The sequence below is a fragment of the Lepidochelys kempii genome, chromosome 2 (genome assembly GCF_965140285.1).
Source record: "Lepidochelys kempii isolate rLepKem1 chromosome 2, rLepKem1.hap1, whole genome shotgun sequence".
NCBI lineage: Eukaryota > Metazoa > Chordata > Testudines > Cheloniidae > Lepidochelys > Lepidochelys kempii.
The window spans coordinates 217,911,356-217,937,243 of NC_136381.1; the positions used below are offsets into that span (position 1 = coordinate 217,911,356).

Genomic DNA, 25,888 nt, shown 5'->3' on the forward strand with positions numbered 1-25,888 from the left:
GATAGTGCACAAGAACTGTTTGAATTGATGATGGGTAGTTTGATTTCTCAGTGTAACATGCTTGTTGATAGGTTGACCTTCAGCCTTTGACTGCCACTTGAAAAAGCAGTTCTCTTCATGTTTTCTGTTGCTGATGCCATTGTGGAGCACTGGAAAAGTACAATGTTCATTCATAAATTCATAGTGTTTAGGGCTAGAAGGGACCATTAGATCATCTAGTTTGTTCTCCTATATTGGGTCATTAAATTTCACACAGTTACCCCTGTATTGAGCACAGTATCTTGTGGTTGGATAAAGCATATCTTCCAGAAAGACATCCAGTCTTGATTTTAAAACATCAAGAGATGGAGAATCCTCAGCTTTTCTTGGTACTTTGTTCCAGTGATTAATCACCATCATTATTTAAAAAATTGTGCCTAAATTCTAATTTGAATTTGTCTAGCTTCAGCTTCCAGCTATTGGTTCTTATTATGCCTTTCTCTGCTACACTAACTAGCCTTTTAGTACTCAGTATTTTCTCCCTATGGTCGTTACTTGCCAGGATTGTTGATTATTACTTGACTACAATGTCAACCAAAAATCTAACTACTGTTAGCAAGGGTACATTATTACAGTGGCTTAGGGACTACACCGAAATATATATATATATATATATATATATATATATATATATATATATATATATATATATATATATATATAATATATATGTGTGTGTGTATATATGTATGTATATATATATATATAAAATATATATATGGCATACGTGTTCAGTTAGTAGAAAGGAGAAACTTAAAATATGGATGGAAGGCTAGATAGCTTTTACTACAAAAAAGCATCAGAGAAATTTCTTAAAGAACAATTCATTTATTCTTGTGAAAATATGACTTGTAATATTAGTCAGATTTAGGTCTGTTGGCTCCCTATTGTATACTGTAATCATATGAGTAAAATCTGCTTGTGAGCCACGTAAACAAATACACTTAATATAATTCTACATATTATAAAATATTTTGAAGGGCCCATGAGTAGGTTATGTGTGGCTGAACTGGAGGAACTAAGGGAGACAGAGAAGTACATAGGTGAGACTTTCCAGGACACAGTAGAATCGTTCCACCTCCCCGTCAGACAGCCTCTGTGCTGTTGAGGAGGATGAAGGTCTCAGGGAAGGATATCATCCAACTGGAGCAGAGGGAAACGATCCCATAGTTGGGCTGGTCCTGCCAGATGATGTCATGGTATCCTCTCTCACTGAGGATACCTCTCTGGGGGAAGGAACTCAAGTTATTGGGAAGAGACAGGTAATAGTTATGGGGGATTCGATCATTAGAAACATAGATAGTTGGGTTTGCGATGACAGGGAGAACCACATGGTGACTTGCCTGCCTGGTGAAAAGATCCTGGTGTGGATCTCTTGAGACATCTAGGTAGACTTATGTGTAGTGCTGGGGAGGAGCTGGTGGTTGTGGTACATGGGTGCCAGGGACATAGGGAAAGATAGGAGTGAGGTCCTGGAGGCCAAATTTAGGCTGCTAGGTAAGAGATTAAAGTCCAGGACCTCCATGGTAACATTCTCTGAAATGCTTCCAGTTCCATGGGCAGGGCCAGGTAGAACTGCAGGATCATAGAATCATAGAATATCAGGGTTGGAAGGGACCCCTGAAGGTCATCTAGTCCAACCCCCTGCTCAAAGCAGGACCAATTCCCAGTTAAATCATCCCAGCCAGGGCTTTGTCAAGCCTGACCTTAAAAACCTCTAAGGAAGGAGATTCTACCACCTCCCTAGGTAACGCATTCCAGTGTTTCACCACCCTCTTAGTAAAAAAGTTTTTCCTAATATCCAATCTAAACCTCTCCCACTGCAACTTGAGACCATTACTCCTCGTTCTGTCATCAGCTACCATTGAGAACAGTTTAGATCCATCCTCTTTGGAACCCCCTTTCAGGTAGTTGAAAGCAGCTATCAAATCCCCCCTCGTTCTTCTCTTCTGCAGGCTAAACAATCCCAGCTCCCTCAGCCTCTCCTCATAACTCATGTGTTCCAGACCCCGAATCATTTTTGTTGCCCTTCGCTGGACTCTCTCCAATCTATCCACATCCTTCCTATAGTGTGGGGCCCAAAACTGGACACAGTACTCCAGATGAGGCCTCACCAATGTCGAATAGAGGGGAACGATCACGTCCCTCGATCTGCTTGCTATGCCCCTACTTATACATCCCAAAATGCCATTGGCCTTCTTGGCAACAAGGGCACACTGCTGACTCATATCCAGCTTCTCGTCCACTGTCACCCCTAGGTCCTTTTCCGCAGAACTGCTGCCTAGCCATTCGGTCCCTAGTCTGTAGCTGTGCACTGGGTTCTTCCGTCCTAAGTGTAGGACCCTGCACTTATCCTTATTGAACCTCATCAGATTTCTTTTGGCCCAATCCTCCAATTTGTCTAGGTCCTTCTGTATCCTATCCCTCCCCTCCAGCGTATCTACCACTCCTCCCAGTTTAGTATCATCTGCAAATTTGCTGAGAGTGCAATCCACACCATCCTCCAGATCATTTATGAAGATGTTGAACAAAACCGGCCCCAGGACCGACCCTTGGGGCACTCCACTTGATACCGGCTGCCAACTAGACAGGATCTCAATGTGTGGATGAGATGATGGAGTAGGGAGGAGGGTTTCAGATTTATTAGGAACTGGGGAAACTTTTGGGAAAGGGAGAGCCTGTACAGGAAGAATAGGCTCCACCTAAACCAAAATGGAACCAGATTGCTGGCACTTAAAATTAAAAAGGTTGTGGAGCAGTTTTTAAGCTAAGGGCTGGGGAAAAGCTGTCAGGTGCAGAGGAGCATGTGGTTCAGACATCCCTTAGGGGTGGTTCAGACATCCCTTAGGGGAGGATCTATTCATGGAGAGACTCTATTTACCAGTAAGGAGAGGAGGATGGAAGATGATAAACTATGGGTAAGATCTGATGAGAAACAGTCAAATGAAAAAGGGTCCCATTCAATTACATCATGTAATGGGAGACAGCTAAATAGTGACAATTTTTTAAAGTGCTTATGTAGAAATACTAGAAGCCTAAATAATAAGATAGGGAACTTGAGTGCCTCGTATTAAATGAGGATATTGATATCATAGGCATCACAAAAACTTGGTGTAATGAGGATAACCAGTGGGACACAGTAATACCAGGGTACATCAGAAGGACAGAACAAGTCGTGGTGGTGGGGGAGTGGTACTCTATGTAAAAGAAAGCATAGAATCAAATGAAGTAAAAATCTTAAATGAACCAAACTGTACTTTAGAATCTCTATGGATAGTAATTCCATGCTTGAATAATAAGAATATAGCAGTAGGGATATACTACGACCACCTGACCAAGGTGGCAATAGTGACTGTGAAATGCTCAGGGGGATTAGAGAGGCTGTAAAAGTTAAAAAAAAACCTCAGTAATAATGGGTTTCAGAGTAGCAGCCGTGTTAGTCTGTATCCGCAAAAAGAAAGGAGTACTTGTGTCACCTTAGAGACTAACACGAAAGCTTATGCTCAAATAAATTTGTTAGTCTCTAAGGTGCCACAAGTACTCCTTTTCTTTCAGTAATAATGGGAGATTTTGGCTATCCTCATATTGACTGTGTACATGTCACCTCAGGACGGGATGCCTTAAATTACTGCTTCTTGGAGCAGCTAGTCCTGGAGCTCACAAGAGGAGAGGCAATTCTTGATTAAGTCCTAAGTGGAGCGCAGGATCTGATCCAAGAGGTACCGGACCAGACTGCTTGGTAATAGTGACCATAATATAATTAAATTTAACATCTCTGTGGCAGGAAAACACCACAGCAGCCCAACACTGTAGCATTTAATTTCAGAAATTGGGATTAAATAAAAATGAGGAAATTAGTTAAACAGAAATTAAAAGGTATAGTGCCAAAAGTGAAATCCCTGAAAGCTGCATGGAAGCTTTTTGAAGACACCATAATAGAGATTCAACTTAAATATATACCCCAAATTAAAAAACACAGAGAATCAAAAAAGTGCTACCATGACTAAATGACAACGTAAAAGAAGCAGTGAGAGGCAAAAAGGCTTCCTTTAAAAAGTGGAAGTTAAATTCTAGTGAGGAAAATAGAAAGGAGCATAAACTCTGGCAAGTGAAGTGTAAAAATATAATTAGGAAGGCCAAAAAAGAATTTGAAGAACAGCTAGCCGAAGACTCAAGTAATAATAGCAGAAAAAAAATTAAGTACATCAGAAGCAGGAAGCCTGCTAAACAACCAGTTGGAACCATTGGATGACTGAGATGCTAAAGGAGCACTCAAGGACGATATGGTCATTGCGGAGAAAATAAATTAATTCTTTGCTTTGGTTTTCATGGCTGAGGATGTTAGGGAGATTCCCAAACCTGAGCCATTCTTTTTAGGTGACAAATCTGAAAAACTGTCCCAGATTGAGGTGTCATTAGAGAAGGTTTTGGAACAAATGGATAAATTAAACAGTAATAAGTCACCAGGACCAGATGGTATTCACCCAAGAGTTCTGAAGGAACTCAAATGTGAAATTACAGAACTACTAATTGTGATTTGTAACCTATCATTTAAATCAGGTTCTGTACCAAATGACTTTAGGATAGCTAATGTAATGCTAATTTTTAAAAAGGGCTCCAGAGGCGAACCTGGCAATTACAGGCCGGTAAGCTTGATTTCAGAACCGGGCAAACTGATTGAAACTGTAGTAAAGAACAGAATTGTCAGATGTATAGAGGAACAGAATTTGTCGAGGAAGAGTCAACATGGTTTTTGTAAAGGGAAATCATGCCTCACCAATCTGCTACAATTTTTTGAGGGGATCAACAAGCATGTAGACAAGGGGAATCTAGTGGCTGTAGTGTAGTTAGATTTTCTGGAAGTCTTTGACAAGGTCCCTCATCAAAGGCTCTTAAGTAAAGTAAGCTGTCATGGCCTAAGAGGGACGGTCCTCTTATGGATTGGTAAGAGCCTAAAAATAGGAAACAAAGGGTAGGAATAAATGGTCAGTTTTCAGAATGGAGAGAGGTAAATAGTAATATCTTCCAGAGGTCTGTACTGGGCCCAGTCCTATTTAACATATTCATAAATGATCTGGGAAAAGGGGTTAACAGTGAGGTGGCAAATTTTGCAAATGATACAAAACTGCTCAAGATAGTTAAGTCCAAAGCAGACTGTGAAGAGCTACAAAAAAGATCTCGCAAACCTGGGTTTCTGGGCAACAAAATGGCAGATGAAATTAAATGCTGATAAATGCAAAGTAATGCACATTGGAAACCATAATCCCAACTATACATATAAAATGAAGGGGTTTAAATTAGCTATTACCACTAGAGAAAGAGATCTTGGAATCATTGTGGATAGTTCTTTGAAAACATCCACTCAGTTTTGCAGCAGCAGTCAAAAAAGCAAACAGAATGTTGTGACTCATTAAGAAAGGGAGAGATAAGATAGAAAATATCATATTACCTCTATATAAATCCATGGTACACCCACATCTTGAGCACTCCGTCCAGACATCCAGTCTCAAAAAACATATATTAGAACAGGGAAAGGTTCAGAAAAGGGCAACGAGAGTGATTAGGGGTATGGAACAGGTTCCATATGATGAGAGATTAAAAAGACTGGGACTTTTCAGCTTGGAAAAGATACGACTAGAGGGGGGATATGATAGAAGTCTATAAAATCATGATTGGTGTGGAGAAAGTAAACAAGGAAGTGTTATTTACTCCTTTTCAGAATACAAAAGCTAGGGGTCACCAAATGAAATTAATAGGGAGCAGGTTTAAAACAAACAAAAGGAAGTATTTCTTCACACAGTGCACAGTCAACCTGTGGAACTCCTTGCCAGAGGATGTTGTGAAGGCCAAAACACTAACAGGGTTCAAAAAAGAACCAGATGAATTCATGGAGGATAGGTCCATCAATGGCTATTAGCTAGGGTGGGCAGGGATGGTGTCCCTAGTCTCTCTTTGCCAGAAGCTGGGAATGGGTGACGGGATGGATCACTTGATGATTACCTGTTCTGTTCGTTCCCTCTGAGGCACCTGGCAGTGACCACTGTTGGAAGACAGGCTACTGGGCTAGATGGACCTTTGGTCTGAACCAGTATGGTTGTTCTTCTGTTTATGTACAAACTGATAATCTTTTCCTAACACTTCTTGGATGTGGTCATTCTTCCTTACCCCCTGCTATGCTGACCTACTCACCATATACCACTTAAGTTTCCTCAGATATTCACCAAGTTTAAGGAAGGAGAAAAGCAGGATCATGTAATTTAAACAAACATTGTGCTGTTGTGCTGCCTTTGTTTTTAACAACAAACACGTACCTTTGTTATACAGGGCAAATTAAAACTGGATGATGACAGTGTGAGAGAGGCAGCAGCTTGCCATCTTTTTTTAGCTGAAGAATTGAATAACAAGTTAGGGGAAAAGAAAAGGCTAAATGCTACACTTTCAAAGGCAAAAAATGACACGGGCATTCCCCTTACCTGTCATGAAATAATGGGAAAACCCATGAACAATTTACTCTGACCTAAATGTGGTCAAGTGTGACACCTAGAGGCCACGTATACTGTATCCCTCAAATAATACTTTTTGTCCATTTGGGTCACTATTTTTCTTTCTTTGGCCATGAGATTCAGACAACATGAATAGATTACATTTTAGACCTCAAAAATGGACCCTGACAGATTTTAAAAGATAACTGTTGCATAATTTTGTTATAATAATTTTATATTAATATAATAATAATATATATAATAATAAACATAATATATGTTTGTCCACCCATTCCACTTTCACTATTGTTTCATTCACTGGACTAAATAACACTGATGGAAGACACATCATGCATACATTCCCACTGAGCAATGAATAGTGCTCAAAAGCCTGGAGCAAACCCCTAAGAGAGCACTGTGTACAGCATTCTAGGATAAAGATATCAAAACAATTTTTTTTATAGATCTTACTCTAGCAGATTCCCTTCTACACTAAAATATGTGCAACAGAGACAGACCTTCACCAAACACAGGAATAGAATGGGACTTGGACTATGGAACCACACAAGGAAAGAAGGGAAAGCAAAAACTCTTATTTAAACCATTGTTTGGGCTACCTGGACTTTGGGTCTGGGCACATAAAATAAGCAAATGTTGCATACCTACTAACTTCCCTTCTCATCCCAAAAGCACGTGGGCTAGAAGCTGGAGAAGGAATTTTGATTCCACACTGTTACTTGCTGACCAACATGGAGGGGTGGCATGTGGGGGGCATCATCATTTGCTATTGATATAGGTCATTAGGAAATTACTATGATCTTCTAGCCACCCAGGACAAGAGGGAATCAGGGAGGCAGTTGTGTCGTGGGGGTGGTGATGTCTGAGGCAAAATGCGTCTCTGGGGTTGTGCAACTTATGTACTACATTTTGCTTAGGGTTGTCTCTAAAATTAAAAAAAAAATGTAGCTCACTGAAACAGTCAGAGTGGAATATACAGAAGAATGGTTACATAATCAGTGTGATGTGGAGAGACTAAAATTGTAAGTAGTTTTCTACTCTATTGTTCAGAATATTATGAATACAGAAAAGAAACAGTACTTCCCTTAATTGTGTGGGAAAATAAATAATTGCATGTTGAAAACTGAAGAAAAAATAATTATTTTGGGAGATGCAAAAGAAATAAAAGAATAGCCTCATCAGTAAGTGGCAACATGCGGCCAGTTTAGAAATTAACGATATTACCAGATGGAAATATGAGGTACAAACACACTGCTACTGTGGAGCTCTTTTTGGTTGTACTTTATCATTGGCAGCACTTGTCCCTTTCATGCCATTCATGCCACTATGGTTTGTTTATTTAAAATGAAAATTGCTGCTTGGAAATAAATTAAGCTGAAGCAAATGTGATTTGCGAAGGCAAGTCTAATGCTATTCAAGTCTAGATGCTATTTCCCATATGATTCAAAAAGGAAAGCAATTTTTATCCAAATGAGTTTCACTTATATTCTCGTCTTCTCCTATTTGTTGGTTCTGTCATATTGCCTGTGCATGTGTGTGTGTTTAATGTAAAGTGTGAGTGTGTATACATGCATGTATATAAATAATATCTCCAGGGGAGAAGGAGACTCTGAAGCTTTCACAAGCACATGCAGGATAATTCTTTGTAAACCAGCTTTTCTTACCTGCTGGCTAAGAAACTTGTGTCTTGTGCTCACTTTCTAGGTTTGGCTCTCTCCATAATTGCCACACAATGTGTGTTATAGTCTCTTATCTGGAGAGCTGCAGGGAACAGGTAGGCTTCTGTAGGTAACCCTAGGTCAGGGGAAAAAACCCAGTTCAGGCAGATGCTACTCCCAGGCAGATGGCGTGTGGAATATAATCCTGCAGTGAGCAGGCTAAGGAGCAGAGCGACTCAATTTGACTCCCGGGGAGATCATCTTTAGAATGTAAGAACTGCAGGGAGTAACTAAGGATATGCCTGCAGCTGGAGCTAGGGGTGTGATTCCCAGCTCATGTAGATGTACTTGTGCTAGTTCTCATAGAGCTAACATAGTAGTGTAGCCACAGTAGTACAAGCAGCAGCGAGTGGCAGCACGAGCTCGCTGTTCTGAGTACAAACCCACCTGAACCCTGTGAGTACATACACAGTACAGCTAGCCTGTGCTTCTACTCACTGCTGCCCATGCCACCGTGGGTACTCTACTATTTTTAGTGTGGTAGTTCAATGAGAGCTAGCATGAGTATGTCTACGCAAGCTGGGAATCGCAGCCCTAGCTTCAAATGTAGACATAGCTACATAGATAACAGCTAACATTAGAATAGCAAATAGGGAGCAGGTGAAGGTGTACTTTCCATGGGAGTTTGTAGGAGGAAGTTTGGGGGCTTTGCTTTATAGGTACAGCTTCACCCCAGCAACAAAGATGGAGAGTCGTCAGCTATTTGTGACTTGTATTAGATGTGTCATGTTCTGCTTTCTGCCTGAAGGCAGAGGAGACTGTCTGTATGAAGTACAAGCTGGTAGTCCTGATGGAAAAGGTTTGTGGTCTTTAGAAACCGCTGACCACTTTGTGACATATAAGGAATGTAAAGGATTTCTTGGATACACAGATCCAGTCAGTACCATAGTAGATCCCAGAGCAGTGGAGAAGACTGGAAATTTGTCACCACCAAAAATAGGAGAAGGTGGAGGCTACATTCAGAGTTGGAAGCACTGAATCACTTCCAGGCACTGAGTAACATAGAGAACAACCTGCAAGAACCAACCAGAGGAAAGGACCAGCTAGTGGAAGAAAGAACTGAAAACTGCTGTGCAGCTCATACAAGATGGACAAGCCCAAGAAAACATTCACGACTGGTTAGTCCTGATTAGGGACTCCATGCTAAGAAGAGGGGACAGAACATTCTGCAAGCGATGGAAGGACAATGTTCAGCCTTGTGCAAGTGAAGACGAAGGACATCGCTGCAAGACTAAATAGGATTGTGAGGTCAGCAGGAGTGACTCTTGGCAGCAGTGACACCACATCAGGCACCACTCCACAGATCCTGGAAGACCTCAAGGATCTGAGAAGGGAGCTGAAGGAGAGGAATAGGATTTCAGAAATCCTTCCTGCCCCTTGAGAGAAAAGAAGGTGAAGATACTGGAGGTGAACAGTTAGTTAAGTGGTGTAGGGGGAAACACAGGGGGACCTACTATGGAGAGAGGAGATTATATGGTTTTCAGGACCTCCATCTAAGTAATAGGGTACCCATCTCCTGGACAATAGACTAGGTGGAGTGGTTGTAAGATCTTTAAACTAACCATGCAGGAGGAGAGTGATAGAGGGGCAATCATGGTACAAACATCCAAATATGCAAACTAGCCTCAAGGCATCATGTATATAACAAATCCAAGCACTAAGGGGCATGTAAGGAACATAGTTTTAATGATCTATATATTAATGCTTGGAGCCTATGCAATAAACAAGTGGAGTTTGTGACTCTCATGTTTGAGAGATAACATGATATGGTTGGTAATACTGAAGTTTGGTTAGGATGGAAAACTGTTAAAATCAATTGCTACAACTTGTTTCAGAAGGATAGAATTGGTAAAAGGGGAGGCAAATGCCATTTTACATTAAACACTGACATCTAGACCTGTTAAAGAATCATAGACAATACAGAACCACAGGACCTCAAATATTTAAAGATTAAAATTCAAATTAGTACATTTAAAGATAGGGGCACAGGTGGTCATCTGTAACCGACCACCAAATCTCACTAGAGTAAAGGACAAACTGCTCTTGAGGTATCTGTCCATGGTATGTAGAAAGAAATGTGGTATCATGGGTTATCAATCTGAGGAACGCTTGCTGTACATCTCACAGGGCCAGAAACAAAACTTCTTTAGAATATCTAAAACAATAGATGATTTCTTAACATAGAAAGTGGTGCATTCAACACAGGGTAATTTAATACTGAACCTCACTCTGACAGTAAAGAAGAGTTAATGGCTGACCTAAAAATTAGTGGTTGCCTTTGTATCAGTGGGCATGTTCTGGCTACATTTACTTTGTGCAAACAGACTATGGCACCAACCTGTAATGTGTATATCTGGAACTTCAGAAGGGTCAGTTTTCCAATGCTTAAAGTAATTATTGGCATAACTGGTAACATAAATTTAAGTGGGAAGTGTTAACAAAAACTGGGACTTGTTCAAGGAAATCATACTGGGTGCCTAAACAGCCATGATTCCACAGACATGAAACAAGTTATGCTGGGCAGGGAGACATCCTAGTTAAAAGGAGATGTAGAAGTAATGATAAAAACATAAATAGAGAGAGAGAAGGTAAATGTGGCTTATATTCACTGGAAAATTTAAAAAATGTAGGTGACCAGTAAGGTATGCCAAATGAATCAGTGAAATATCAATGGCCAGTAGGGTGAAAGACGATAAAAAGGCATTTCATGTTAGAAACAAGAAAAACCCTAAGAGAGGTATAGATCTATTGCTTGAGGCAGGTAGTAAAATTTTAAATAGTGATATAGAAAAGGCAAAATGTTCAATAGATATTTTTGCTCTATATTTGGAGCTAAGCAGGAGGATTTATCTATCCCATATGATGATGTGGATGGAACGGAAAGCTTAAAATCAGTCCTGGATAACTTGCATCCAAGAGTCTTAAGTAGGGTTGCCAGTTTTGGTTGGACATATTCCTGGAGGTTCATAGAATATGAATCACAGAATATCAGGGTTGGAAGGGACCTCTATTTTGGAACACCTAAAACATATGTAACTAAGACAAATTAAGTTTCTCATGTACGTGTTAAACCATGAGTTCTTGACCTGGGGATTAGGAACAAGTAGTGGGGATCATGATCACCCTTGCCTTCCCATATTACTAAATGGGAGGGCAGTCTCAATAAGATCCCAGCCAGATAGGAAAAGGGTTATGAGGTAAGGGGCATCCTACTGTGGAAAAGATTGAGAACCCCTTAAAATGCAGTTTAATCTTAAAGGCAAAATCCATTGTCACTAGTGCTTGAAGTTCTAATTTTTGGACTGTGGGTCAAGGGAGTGTGATTATTGGCCAATTTGTGAGCAATGACAAGATATGAAAGTGGTATTCATATTAGACAAAAGAACAAAATGATGAAAATGATCCTTTTTATTAGGTTAATGAACAATAAAGTATTAAAGGCTTGACTTACCTCTTCTGAGCAGGAGAATGCAAAATGTGCTTGTCTGAGTCGAGACCATTGTGCCTAAAGAGCTTCTGCCCAAGGGAGAGTAGCTAAACTGCACCTGTGACTGAGGTTGCCCATGGATATGCTAAACCCTAATCCATACTTCCTTCATTAGCGTAACCCACTTTGGGGTCTATGTAGGTTAGCTACAGGTTCCCGCAGTGGACCAGGGGTTGCCAGCACTTTATGTAATTGGAGTACCCTTTTAGGTCAATTTTGCACTGTCAACGGCCTGTCTTTTAGGATATGAGAAGTCTGTGTGTTTCAGAACTTAATCAAGACTTAATCCAATAAAAGGGATAATCTAAAATGTACTCTTGACCTATAACAGTTAGTTTGGTCATTTGACCGTCTTAAATAAATTGGCAAATTACAATACCCATTCTAGTTTTACAGATACAGATGTTACATTCAGGTTAAAACTGAAACAATTAGAAGTCAGCAATTCAAAACCTGCAGTTCTTACAATATGTAGACTCTGCCAGATTGCACATACATATAAGAATAAAGGTTCAGTTCCAAATAAAGTGTCATAAACATATGTCACAGAGAGGGAAATTCTGTATCATTGGTTGTTTGATGCAGACCTCAAAATTTAATGGAAATTTTGTGGTGCTTATTTACAAACAATATTTGAAACTAATGAGGGTATTTTTGAGAGGAGCAAGAGGGAAGTATGTAGAAATATAGGATACAAACTTGTAAAGTTTCAACTTCTAAGGTTCCATAACACAAAAATGAGTGAAGACTAAGCATGGAAAATTTCAGCCAAAGAATCCCCAAAATAACGTGTGAATACATGGGATTATGACAGAAGCCTGAATATAACCATAGCTTTACTAATTGACAAATGCTATAATGTACCTCCATAATATTTTTTTTTAACTATCAAGATATAATTTCATTATTTTGGTTCTGAATGGCTTTTGTCACAGTAACTGGGCTAGCTTAATTGTTGTCCCCTTTCTGGTCTCTTGTGTGTGCCCTCTTAGATATCCCCTGCCTTTACCTATCTTGGGGTGGAATTTTGCAATTCTCCCATTCTTAGGCCATATCTAAATTTACCGGGGATTGACATGGCTGCAATCAATGTAGCAGGTGTCGATTTAGTGGTGCTAGTGAGGACTCGCTAAATCAACCACAGAGCGCTCTCTGGTTGACTCCAGTACTCCACCGGAACGAGAGGAGTAAGGTAAGTCGAAGGGAGAGTGTCTCGTGTCAACGCAGCACAGTGTAGACACTGCAGTAAATTGATCTAAGGTATGTCGACTCCAGCTATGTGAATGACGTAGCTGGAGTAGCCTAACTTAGGTCAGCTTACTCTCGTGGTGTAGACAAGGCCTTAGACTGTGCCGTAGGCTGCAATACCCTGTATATCCACCCTTCTTACTAAGCAGGTCTGTGTGAGTTCAGGCATGTGCTGTTCTTCCTTTCAGGAGTCTGTGACCAATGGAATACAGTGACTGGACAGTCATCTCAAAACCCAAGTATTGTTTGTTTTAGCAGTAGGAACAAAGCATGTAGAGAATAAGTATTTTAAAACAACAGTCTGCATGCATGTCTGTCTTATCTAAAGAGTTACTATCCCCTGATGGTAGCATAGCAGGCCTATCTCGTTCATGTTAGAGCTGCGTGAATTTTTTTCAGCTGAGTCTTTTTTCAGCGCAAATAGAAAAATTTGGTGATCCCTGCACTTTTTTGTGAATTTGTGCCTGTTCTACCCAAATGTCTGTGTTGAAAAAACAGACTAAACCAAAACAGATTCCCCCTCCCCCCCAAGTCATAATGTTTTTCATTTTGACATCTTTGAAATTGCCAATGAACCAAGTAATTCACACCACTCTACTTCAGGCATCCTCAGCTGGTGCCTGTTTCTCATTCAGGTTTCCCCCAAGCAACTACCCCCTCTCTTGAGAAGGCCTCTCTTGTAAGCTACCCATGTTCTTTTGTGTTTGCCGGCCTTTTCCTGTCCTGTTAAAACAGTTTTGTAGGTTGGCTGGAGAGGAGATAGAATCTTCAGATCCAATAGTTTGGGCATTTTCTCTTAAGAACCCTAAAAGTGTTTATCAAGGGGTGACCAATCAGAAGCCATTTTTTCTCTTCACCTTTGTGTTTGTTTTTTCCCCCCGACTCTCTTCTATTAAGTTAACCCAGTAAATTCATACATAAACATCCCCTAAACCAGATCTTTATGTGGTACAGTATTCATAAAGTATTACCAAACAGCTCTAAATCTATCCCAGCTAGACAAGACAAACTGAGGATATAATTATTTTTGCATATTTATTGTATTTTATATGTTTTGTTTGCATATTTATACTCATATTTATATATTTGTTTGATAATTTGAAAAAAGTTGCAGTCATATTCAAAAGTGAAATCAGTGTGCCACATTGGGGCTAATATGACTTTCAATAGTCTGCTTCTTGTAAATTTTCAGAAGCATGTGACGGAAATATGACTTTATGTGTGTGTGTTGTCTACACACACACACACACACACACACATGATACAGATGTGTGTTTATATTAGAAACAATTCCAGACCCATTTGTTGTACTGTGCTAACTGCATGGCTAGTCTGTGTCCCTAGGGTCATGTACAAAATATGTATAGTGATATTCTTACAAGATTCATATAAACTCAGGGTAAAATCTTCCATGCTCTATTAGATTTAGTGCCTTTGAAAAGGGACCCCTCTTGGCCTTGTAGCCCTGTAAGTCTGACTTCTCCCCTGGCACAAACACAAATGGCTATTAGCTACCATTTTTACTTTTATTTTTCAAAGGACTGTGAAAGATAAATTATTTATCTACTTATGTAATTAAAGTAGAACACAAACTACTGTCACAGATTCCTTATTGAATATAAAAGGTATTTTCTCCAACAGAGAATCTATTCATAATCCTATTTCTAAATAAGTTACATATAAATTTCATTATGCCAAGTATACTTGTCCCCTAATGTAAATCATAAGATTTCCCTGTGAAATGTCCCTGAGCTATAAATTCAAAGGACTTCCCTGGTTTAACGCAGCATTACATTTTGTCGCACCAAACAGCAAACGTAAAGTGGTTCTGTGTGGTTTGTAAATGAACACACAGCACAGAGTGAGGAAGAGAAATGAGTGAGATACATGCATTTTTTACTGTACCTTAGCTGTAATGCAAGTCCTGCATCAGGATGCTATACATTTGTTAGGATCATGGCTTTCTATGTTTCCCTTATCAACCTATAATCTCCTGATTGTTGCCTGTTTTTCAACATCTGAGGAACAGTAATCCACACTTGCTTATCTCCCTTAATCACAGCCTCACAGTGCTAGGACTCCTTGAGCCTTTAATTCCCTTTTACAGGCATAACAGAGTGGAAAGTAAACAAAGACAAATTTGCAACCTTCAACATTGCTAATTTGCTCTGATGTCAGAATATTTAAACAGGCAAGGATTTGGGAATTATTTGATCAAGGCTGCTTTTAATCTAATGCATGTGAAAAGGCTGAGTCTGGGAAGGTTCTGCAAAATGACAGGCATCCCAAGAGAGACTTTCTGAAGGTTTCCTCTTTCAGCAGCAGTAGCTTCATCATTTAAAACTGTGTGGTTGCTGTGGTGTTAGAATGCATTCATATAGTGTTGGGTTGTGTGGTTTTTTTGGACCATTTTGGTGTGTGACGATCCCTCTTCCTCTGAGAACATTTCTCTTTTTGCCTTTCAGTTTGTTGAAAACTAGGCCAACAGGCTTGTTGTTGTTTCAGTTCATTAGGGGATGAATTTTGTTTAAAAAGATCCCCACTGAAAAAGAAATAAAAGCTTTGTCACTTTCCGCACTTCCCTGTATCCCTGACAGTCTGGTGTAGCCTGTAAATTTTAGATCAAAAGTCTGCAGTATAATTTAATTTCCTGTTTACAAACTCAGAGGTAACTGGGTCTTCAAAGTACTTTGAATTACTTACAGTTTACATTTTGTGCATATCTATGTGTGTGCATATCTATGTGTGTGCATGCTGACTAGATGGAAAAGGCGTGTGTGTGCGCGCATGTGCCTGTGTAAATATACATTCATATCATGTGCATGTGTAAGATGTTTCTCCCACTCTCCCCGTATGTATATATTAACAAAAAGAAAAAACAGATGGCCAGCTATAATTAAAATAAAATTCTGCAATTTAGTTTTTTTCAGATGATAGATTTTATAAGAACTTCATTGCTAATTGTTTTTAGCTGTGCATATAGGTGGTTTATTAAATTGTCAATAATTTTTAATGATCAGCTACTGTGATTTCTTATCTGTGTCTCTGGTGCACACTAAACTCAGATACCACAAGGATAGGGCTGTTATAACCACCTATGTGTACTCTTTTTACATTCTTTCAACAGGCTTCTTTATGTTATCATCTGAAACAGGTTCATTTGAATAATGTGCAGTAAAAAGGTTTTCATTGCTTCCTGAAGTCTTTTTGTGAGGTTTCAGTTTAGTGCATGTATAATCCTTTATAAATATTTTGATTGTTTGGAAAATGATAAACACATCATATATATTGTTACCAAAATAAAATATGGCTCAAGTTCTATATTCTGAACTGCATCTGTATCAGTGCAATTAAATAAAAAATCAAGCATAGATTTTAATTAAAGCTTAGAAAATCATGGATTTTTAAGAGCTGTTACTTGTCTTGCAAGCGTGCCTGATGGTTTTTTATTAGTATGTGTCCTTGTGATACTCTAGGCAGAGGTGTGCAGAAGGCAGCATTTTGCAGTGGCTATATGCAGTGCTATTACAGCATTGGGTTGTTTGTGTTTCACCTCATCTCTCTCTCACTCTCTCCAGCTGGTGTAAATGACTGCTGCTGCCTCCCGGACCAAGATAACCTGCTCCGTCAGCTGGAGCCCCCTGTGGACAGCTGTCTCTCTCAGCTGATGGAAAACTGCTACTAACCGCTGAATGGAAGAGAGGGGAGCAACAACCACACCAGTAGCTGCAGCAGTACCAGTAATAGCAGCAGCATCGGAGGTCTCTATTGTTCCTTGATGTTAAACAGTTTTCCCTTTTCAGCTGACATGCACAATAGCTGGGAAGAGGTTTCCATTCTGCCCTCTCGATGAAGAAATTCTGAAGGGGAGAAAATTACTCAAACAAGGGGTACCCTTTGTGCTGCAGATTTTGACACTGAAGCAGCCTTCTGAAGGCATGGGGGTGAGAAAGGGAGGCACAGCTTTATTCGGTGGTCCAGGGGCTTCTGCTGTTTCAATCCGTAGTACAGGAGTTCTTGTGGTTCTTCTGTTTGGAATCTGGGAAGCTAAAGCGCAAAGTGAATTTGAAACTTCATCTGTATATTTGTGGAAGACTGGTAAGTAAGGAAGCATGTCAAATTAATATGTTTTTATCACATTTATTTCCAGTTGTGAATGTTACTATCTTATCCCAATATGTTTCTAATGGTAGAAAATCAATTTGTACCATTTATGGATGGACAGATTTCTGAGAAAACAAATTAGGTCATCTTTCAGGGTTCTGTTAAAAGGAATGTAACAATTTTTTTTTTTAAAAAGTGGATCTTTGTACTGGTGGCTTTTTTAAAAGCTCTGTATTGTATGTCAATAGAGTAGAATGGTACAGAACTGCACTTTCATAATGGAAGGTAAAAATTGTTACAGGAAGATTCAGCAGTGATAACAGGGTGCTAAAAATATTGATGTTTCAGAAAGAAAGATGTAGTTCAGCATGTGTATTCATGTATGCTTTACACTGACATGTAATGTATTCAGTGTAGTAATTGATGAGGAGTTGGGTTTGTTACATTTAGGTTTATATAGGACACATGAAAGCTAATGATGGATTATGTGAAATAATCCAAGTGATGCCAGATCTCATAACCAAAGAGCCAAAGGCAAATAGGCTATGTGGATTCAGACTCACACCAGACCGATTATTTCCTCTACTGGTACTAATGAGTTACGTGTCTGTTTTAAAGATTGCATAGTCATAACTATGCTCATTCTCAACTTTTCATTAAAAATGATCTTTTTTGTTAATGTGCTGTATAAATCCACAGCACTAACAATGAGTAGTTATCACTAACTAGTGATATATTAGCACATTTTAGCACTTGAATATAACCTACTTCCTAATTTAGTAAACATAAAACTTAAAATATTTATAGCCTTGAAGTGATCAGGAGATGGGTCTTTTTTGTATAGTGCCAGGAACAAACCATCCATAAAGTACCATGATTCTTTCAGAAATGCTTTCTCATTAGTAGGAAAATACTGTGGCTAGAGAAAATGAATATTAATCATTTGCCTGAAAAACAAGTTCGATGAGACTCAGTGTTTTTCCTGGATGAAGAGCGCCCCTGGCCTTCTGCCACAGAGATGGATCAATTTACAGTCACACTGATAGCCTGAATTTTTTTAAGAGGCTGCATCTATCCAGCAGCTCAAGGAAGATATTAAAGGGAAATTAATTTAAACTGGAAGATGAGCTCTCCAATAATACTAAAAGAGAGAAGTTTGAAGGGGGGAAAATCCTTTGATACTGAAAGATAGGTTATTACTGTTGTTATGCCATCAAACTCATGATGCATTTTTTTTAATTGACCCATTGACAAATTCAGAAGATTGTCTATCTAATTAAAGTCAGAGGTTTTGTTCTGCTAGGTTTTTTTTAAGTGCACAGAACACCTATCCAAAAGCATAAAATAAATGCTTTGTTTTGTTTTGTTGTTGTTGTTTTGCAAAACCACACTGGTAATTTCAGAGGTTTTTTACAAAGCTGATCACATTTGATTAAACTAATTGAAAGCAATCTGCAGAATATATTGTCTAGCATTTTATTATCCCTCCCCTTAGTATGCCAGTCCTTTAATTTAATAGCGGGTATTTAAAGCAGTTTTAAAAAAGCAGATAGACTGAAGATAGCAACAACTGTATTTAACAAATTGTTGATATGATTTTTTAATCACAAGGGATAATTAATTGCAATTAGATAAGGAATAACCCCATTTATTTTTGCATACAGTACATGTGCTTTACTATTGTTTCGCTCAGGCAGCAGAGAGGAAATAATATTTTCTGACACAATTCTTTAAAAGCACATTCAAAAGCAGCATTAAAACCATGAGAACTTTTGTTCCAAGCAAGTGTGTGACAAATTGCGATCATAGTATCTCACGAAAACTTTAAGTCTTGCACTTATATTTTGCCCCACTATAGTCTTGCCTTCAAATAACTTTACTTTGCACACATTCATGAACAGGATAAAAGGTGGTAGCTTTATTTTTAATAATGTAACACTGATAATCTAACACTAAAATAAAATGGGAAAATCGCGACCTTGCTAATCCCAAGCAACATGCAGCAGGATTCAGTGGCTAAGGCTGTAGCACTGAGAGTCAGGAGTCTTGGATTTTATTCCCAGGTGGTTTCCTGTCTGATATTGCTCTCTTGACTCTTTTTGTATTCGTTTCAACTTATGTGGGAAAAAAATGGGGATAGTGGTACTCTGTAAAGTGTTTGAGATCTGTAGATGAAAGGCACTGCATATTTTAATTCTTACCCAGGGGAACAGGTGGTTGATAGCCTGGTGAATCTTAGGGGTCTCCATGCAGAAACAGTGTCAAATCTTACAAGTTGTGATGAACTGTCTGTTTCCTTTCAGTCTGATTTGAACCTGTCTAGCTGCTTTCATAAGTGTAACTATATCTCTGGAGATGTGAATAGGCAGATTTCTCTGGCTGAATTTTAGACCAGCTTTATTCTATAAAGCACTGAAGTCTCTCAGGGAAACTTTCTTGTGACATGAAAGAGGACCTTTGCTCCACATGACTAGTATAGTCAGGTGAGGAGGAATTGGGTTCACTGTTGTTTGAGATTGTCCATACTCCCTGTTGGGGGAGTTGTGCCATTATCCACTACTATCTACCTCACTGTGTTCAGAAAGCATCATGGCCATTGGTATCAAAGTCTGCCAGCATCTGGATATCAACAAAATATTTCCTGGTGCTGGCAGACTTGCCAGTTATTGCCCCATTTCCAATCTTTTTCCCTTTGTGGAGGAGATTATTGAAAAGCAATATGATAGCAATGCACATATGGAACATACTAGAATCCTCACATCCTGCATGCTTTTCAGTTGGGTTTTTTGACTTGAGCTTGGCAAGGACAGACTGCCCATCTTTTCCTAGTAATACAAGAGCAGGTTTTGATACCAATGGCCATGATGCTTTCTGAACACAGTGAGGTAGATGATATTCCTCTGGAGTGGTTCTATTATTTCTTCTTGGAGAGGTCTCAGATGGTGGAAAACAGTAGCTGCCCTTCTGTCCTAAGGGATCTCTAGTATGAGGTGCGATAAAGTTTTGTTTTGATATCCCTCTTATTAAAATTTTATGTATTACCATTTGAAGAGATAATAAAACTAATATGGACAGTGGTGATTTCAGAGAACTTGCTTTCATCAAACCCAGATGGTCTGTGTCTTAGCTTTCCCAGTGCCTGACTCAGATTGGAATGTGGATGAAAGCAAGCTGCCTGGATCTTAATTGGATAAGACAATGATGAAACTAGTGGATAGGAAGCCAGACCTCCTGGGGTCTCTTCCAACCCTAATCTTCTATGATTCTATGATCTGGAGTGTATTGTTGGTGGGGATTTTGACATCCATTATTGGGAGCGGTTTGTCCACTCTGCATCCAACAAGTTTGCTATTTTGGGGAGCTTTGCACTCCTGAAGATTCATTTGGCATCAGCGCTAAAGATGCTTATCACTTATTTATTTGGACAGTTGAGACTTTGTCTCTCTCTGATCCAACCTTTTGTGGCTTCTAGATTGATTTATTGGAATATGCCCTACATAGGGATGCACTTGAAGACCACTCAAAAGGTACAGTTCTTGCAGAAAGTGGCAGTCTGCCTGTTAGCTAGTATTAGCTGAGACAGCATAATAGTTTTTCAGTAGCTGCACTGGCTTTCTATTCTTTTTCAATTGTAGTTCAAGGTATTCATGGCCTATACACCCCAAGTGGGACCTGGTTATTTGAGAGAATGGCTCTTCCTCTGTGCACCATCACAACAAATGAGGCCTGTTGGGTGCTCAAGTTAAGAGTTCTTTGATTTAATTGTCTGTGGGTTGCTGTCAGTGCTCTCAGTTGTCAATTTCAACTTTCTGCTTGTGAAACATTGTCTGAATTTTACCTTCAGGGCACGATGAAAATTTTCATTTTCTGTTTCAGGCTGTCACCGGATACAGAGTAGATGGGTTGGTGGATGTTTGTTTTTGGGTTTGCTATTTTATATATAAATACTATTTTTAAAAGGGTTCTGTAATAGAGCCTGTGTATTTAATGCAGTTATTAAAGATTTGGAGAAAAAAGGGGATAGCAAAGTCTGCTGATGAGTAAAGATGGACTCGAATTTTCATGTTCAGATTCAGCTCTAACCTTGTCCAAAGTTGTGGGATATTCAGATCTGGAGTTTTTGGTTTGTCCTATTCTGAGATGGGGACCAGATGATGAATGTGGAATGAAATCCAAATTGGCACAAAATTTAGGGATGTTCAGCTACCTAAGATATTAAGTTGTTTCATTTGGTAACAGTTATGCAAGATTATTGGGAAATCCAGATAGACATAAACACGTTGGATAACATAGTGAAAGATGAAAATCACAGGTAGTAACGTATATTGGAAAAACATAGTCAGCCTGACTCAGGCATAGTGATGAGCTTTGAATGATTGGAGAATAGGATCCATAGAGAACTTAGCCCTTTGAAGTAGCTGTGAAGATGACTGTTCACTGAAAGATATAGCTGAAATTGAAAGGTCCAGAGAAAAGGTAACACAGATATTTAGTGCCCTGGTGGAACATTATATGAGATAAAGGAGTGTAAAAACTAGGATTATAAAGGAAAGTAGAAGAGGTCCTCACTGAGGTACTCAAAATTAAGAAGGGTATAGTGAAAAATGATTAACTTTCTCTATTTTCTATGAATATTTCCATGACCAATTGTTTTAATATTTGTAGCTATGCAGACTAAGGATAATCAAATTCTATGCTTCAGAGTGTAAATTGGTTGTCTAGAGGATGAGGACAATTTTTTTGCATCCATTGAAGAATTGGTTAGATGCATAATAGAAGATATTCATTTTCCTCTGAAACATCTGCTAATAGCTGCTGCCACATATTGGACTTTATAGGCACCAGTGGACTCATCCGTTATGGCAAATCCAATGGTTTTGTTCAGAGGTCAAAATTCATCGCCGTTATACCAGCCTTGTCTGTGAAATATTCTTGAGAAGTCCTCTTAAGTGTTAGCATGCATTTTATACTCCTATTCCAGCTGCAACAATGTTAACCCCATTCTTTTTCACAGATACGTAACTAGCCATTGTATTAAAGCCATTAGTCAATAAAAGCTGCTTCCAAAAATGCTTGTGGAGTGTTAAACTCTAGTAATTGCTCTCGTCCTTGGACAGGCTGGGTGGGGTGGGGTGTGAGGTTGTTTTTTTTTTTTTGCCTTTGTTTGTTTGGGGTTTTTTTGCATTTGAAGTATATTCTCCTTTACTGTGTTCAGAAGCCAGCATTACAGTGCTGAACAATATGTTCTGTGTGCTCTCCTCTAAAGTGCTTCAGGTACTGTTGTAGTTTTCATCCTGGAGGTAGTTGCCATGTCAATATAGCGTCCAGTCAAGCTATAGTACATCAGGTCATAGAACTCTTTCAGATCATAGAAGTTAATTGGAGTCATAACTGACCTCGTCAGTGACAGAATGGGAAGTTTGCTGTTGGGAAAACATAGAGTGCTTCAGGATGTGGTGTTGCACCCATTACTATGTGTCTCTTCTGAACTGATGCCCTAACAAAATACTAACAAACTGGAGGTTCTGGAGAAGTCGCAAAATTGAGACCCTGATGTTTTGTGTTTCAAAATCCTAGGGCAATTTTTAAAAGATCAGGGATATTAATCCTTGTGCCTTGGCCAAATTCCAGTTTAATAAATTAGGTGGTGTTTGGTGTACATAACTAGATTCTCTTTACAGTATTGCTGGTACATATAAATATCCACTTCATTCCACTGCAGTGAAGGTTATATTTTGCAGGGTTGAAAGTAATCCTTCAGTACTGGGCTAAATTCTGCCCTCGGCAAAGCCTAATATGGGTTTCACAGAGGACAGCATTTATCTGATAGTCTTTAGGCAGTTTGGAATGCTTCTAAATTAATGTTTCTCTGTTTAAGTTTATATGGTCAGAATAACACATTTTAGTCTAAGACTCCATTGTCTCTGTATTCTGTGTCGTAAACCAAATGTGAAAACTGCTGATTCCCAAGTAAAGATTGCTACATAGTAATCACCAATTCAGTCCCTTTTGTCTGAAACTGTCATCTTATAACAATACATTCATGCACACCATACTCCTATACAATTGAGTGAGTATAGGCATTTCCTGCCAACATGAGAATTTTCCTTCAGTCTTCTCTACCTTGCGCTTCATTAGTTTTCGTTGGTCAGCTGACACTATGAACTGTGATGAGCCGTCAGTATCAGGTCAGATGCCTGTCTGCGAGTTGCTGGTATAATTACTGAAGAGATGCACGAAGATCAGTGAGGTTTGATCACATTATAAAATCGCTTCCTCTGATAGTTTGAAGCAGTGAATATGCCCTTGATGTAGGAGAGTCACTGAATTGGACTGGGATTTCTGGAAGAAAATAAGTCATAACTATAGCCAAGGCACTGTCTGTGGGTTTTTTATTTGTTTATTTTTTATTTCTGTTAAAAGACTATGGATCAGAATCTCTGTTGTTGCAAACCAGCATAGCTCCACTGAATATAATCAAGTTATGCCAATTTACATCACTTGAGGTTCTGGCCTTCTATGCAGTAATTTCAGTTGGATTTACTTCTAACACTTCATTTAAAAGATCAATGACTTGCCATACAGACTTTCTAACAGGCATACAGCAGCTAAGAAATTAATGCAGGATTTTTCTGTCAGCATTCTGAAGCTAAAAATACTGCTCTCTAAATTAATAGGTTTCAAATGTACTATAGGTAGGGCTACATTTTAGTTACGGGTATTTTTAGTAAAAGTCACGGACGGGTCACAGGCAGTAAACAAAAATTCATGGCCTGTGACCTGTCCATGACTTGTACTATATACCCCTAACTAAAACTTGGGTGCTCTGGGGCAGGGTTGGGCAGCAGCGCGTGCCCAGGACCCCTGCTGCTGTGGGGGTTGGGAGGGGATTGGCAGGGCTGGCAGGCTCCCTACCCGGCTCCATGTGGCTCCGTGGAAGCAGTGACATGAACCTCATCTCCCGAGCACTGGCTCTTCAGCTCCCATTGGCTGGGAACCACAGCCAATGGGAGCTGCGGGGGCAGCATCTGTGGATGGAGGAAGCATGCAGAGTCACCTGGCTGTGCCTTCACATGGGAGATGAGGGGCATGTCGCCACTTCCGGGGAACCACCCTGAGCTGCCCACACACCCAAACTCCTGCTGCTGCTGTTTGGGGGGACGGTCGTGGTGGCCTGAGTCTGCCCCAGCAGCGGTTGGTGCGGCTGGCCCAGGGGCTTCCCAAGATGCTCAGGTGGCCCCCGGGTCAGCTGCACCAGCTGCTGCAGAAGTCTCAGAGGTCCCGGAAGTCATGGATTCTGTGACTATCTGGAACCTCCATGATGACTCGCAGTCTTAAAAATAAGTAAACTAGAGATGGCCAGGTTGCCATTTGTGGAAATTATGCTCAAGCTTGTCCTGTCTTCTTCGATTGAAACCACGAGTAATGGGATTTGCCTTCTGCAAACTTCTTTATCTTTCAGATATATGCCCCAATAAAATTTGCAGGATATGTTGTCTATATGAGTGCCCACCTTAAACTGTAACATCAACAGCAACCATCTTAGGCTCAATTAACGTTGCAAATTGGCCATCTAATAGCTGTAAAGAAGTGTTATTTTTATATGACAAAATAAGGGAAAGAAAACTTAGTAAAAGTGTCAGAAAAGGTTATTAAAAGATGGAGGAAATGATGCAAGTGTCAGCCCACAACTGTTATGCATACCTAACATGCTCTGATGCTTGGATTAGCTTCAGGGCTATAGATTAGCTGCACCACATATACTACCAATAATTTTTGATTATTTTAAATAGCTTAGTCCCCATAGTTTCAAAAATGCAGTAGAGAAAAATGAGGAAAAATATTTGTTGGTCTTGTATGCAGGGCCATCCCTAAGGGGTGTGGAGCCTGGGACAACCTCTGCAGAGTGGCAGGCTGGCGCTGGGTCGCTCATTGCTGCTGGTACCAGGCCCCCCGCTAATGCCTTAGGCTGCCCTGGACCCCACTTCCCAAAGTGTGGGGCATGGGGCGGTTGCCCTGGTCCATCCTATGGAAGGGGACAGCTCTGCTTGTATGTCTGTTTTGCCAATCAACAGTTGTGCGATGTAGGAGGTGGGTACGTATTTGTCAGGAACTTATTGTTAAAGTATCTAGTATCTTTATTTATAACACTCCCTTCCCCTTTTTGGGGAAAAAAGATTTTTAAATTAATCTCTCGTTTAACACACATTAGCAGTGTATTGTTCTCACCCAATTCTAACTAAATGAAGTATGTCCTCATTTGGGAAAAAGAGGTTATAGTTTACTGTTAAGGATTTGTGAATTCATTTTAAAAAAACTCATATAACCATTTTAGTTCTGCTGACCCTTGGTTGTCTAATTCCAGGATGTCTTTTTCAAGTATGAAATCTGACATAACATTCTCTTGAAGTGTAACAATACTGACAATAGAGTGTTGACCTTGACAGCATCCGCCCTGTTGTAGCCTTTCTTCTTCATTATCTTTCTTTTTTAATGTAAAAAGGGGCAAAATGAAATCTGTTGGTACTATATTTGTCTACAGGCACCTGAGCTGTGATGTGTATATATACAGTGAGACTTCTGTACAGATTACAGCTGTGGTATGAGTTAGTTGTTGTTATAAGAGGAAATAATAGAGTAAAAGTATTCTAAAGGAAGCACTTTGCAAAATACCAAAGCAGATATCAACAGGTAAACTTTTGACTTTTTCTTTGTGATTTACAATTATTTTTTTTCTCATTTGAGGGCAGTGTTTTACACACCAAGAGCAAGTTGTAAAAGAGCTGAGGACT

The 25,888-nt window shown here is 39.5% G+C and overlaps 1 protein-coding gene across 3 annotated transcripts in view; it reads left to right on the forward strand.

Annotated features, from left to right (window-relative positions):
• Positions 1-25,888, forward strand: part of THSD7A (thrombospondin type 1 domain containing 7A) — a 437,061-nt gene that overhangs the window by 68,256 nt on the left and 342,917 nt on the right. For all 3 annotated transcript variants that reach the window (XM_073333830.2, XM_073333834.2, XM_073333832.2), the window contains exon 2: positions 16,571-17,090. In XM_073333830.2, coding sequence (XP_073189931.1) covers positions 16,931-17,090 — 160 coding nt within the window. In that variant the 5' untranslated portion in view covers positions 16,571-16,930. The remainder of the gene's footprint in view (positions 1-16,570; positions 17,091-25,888) is intronic.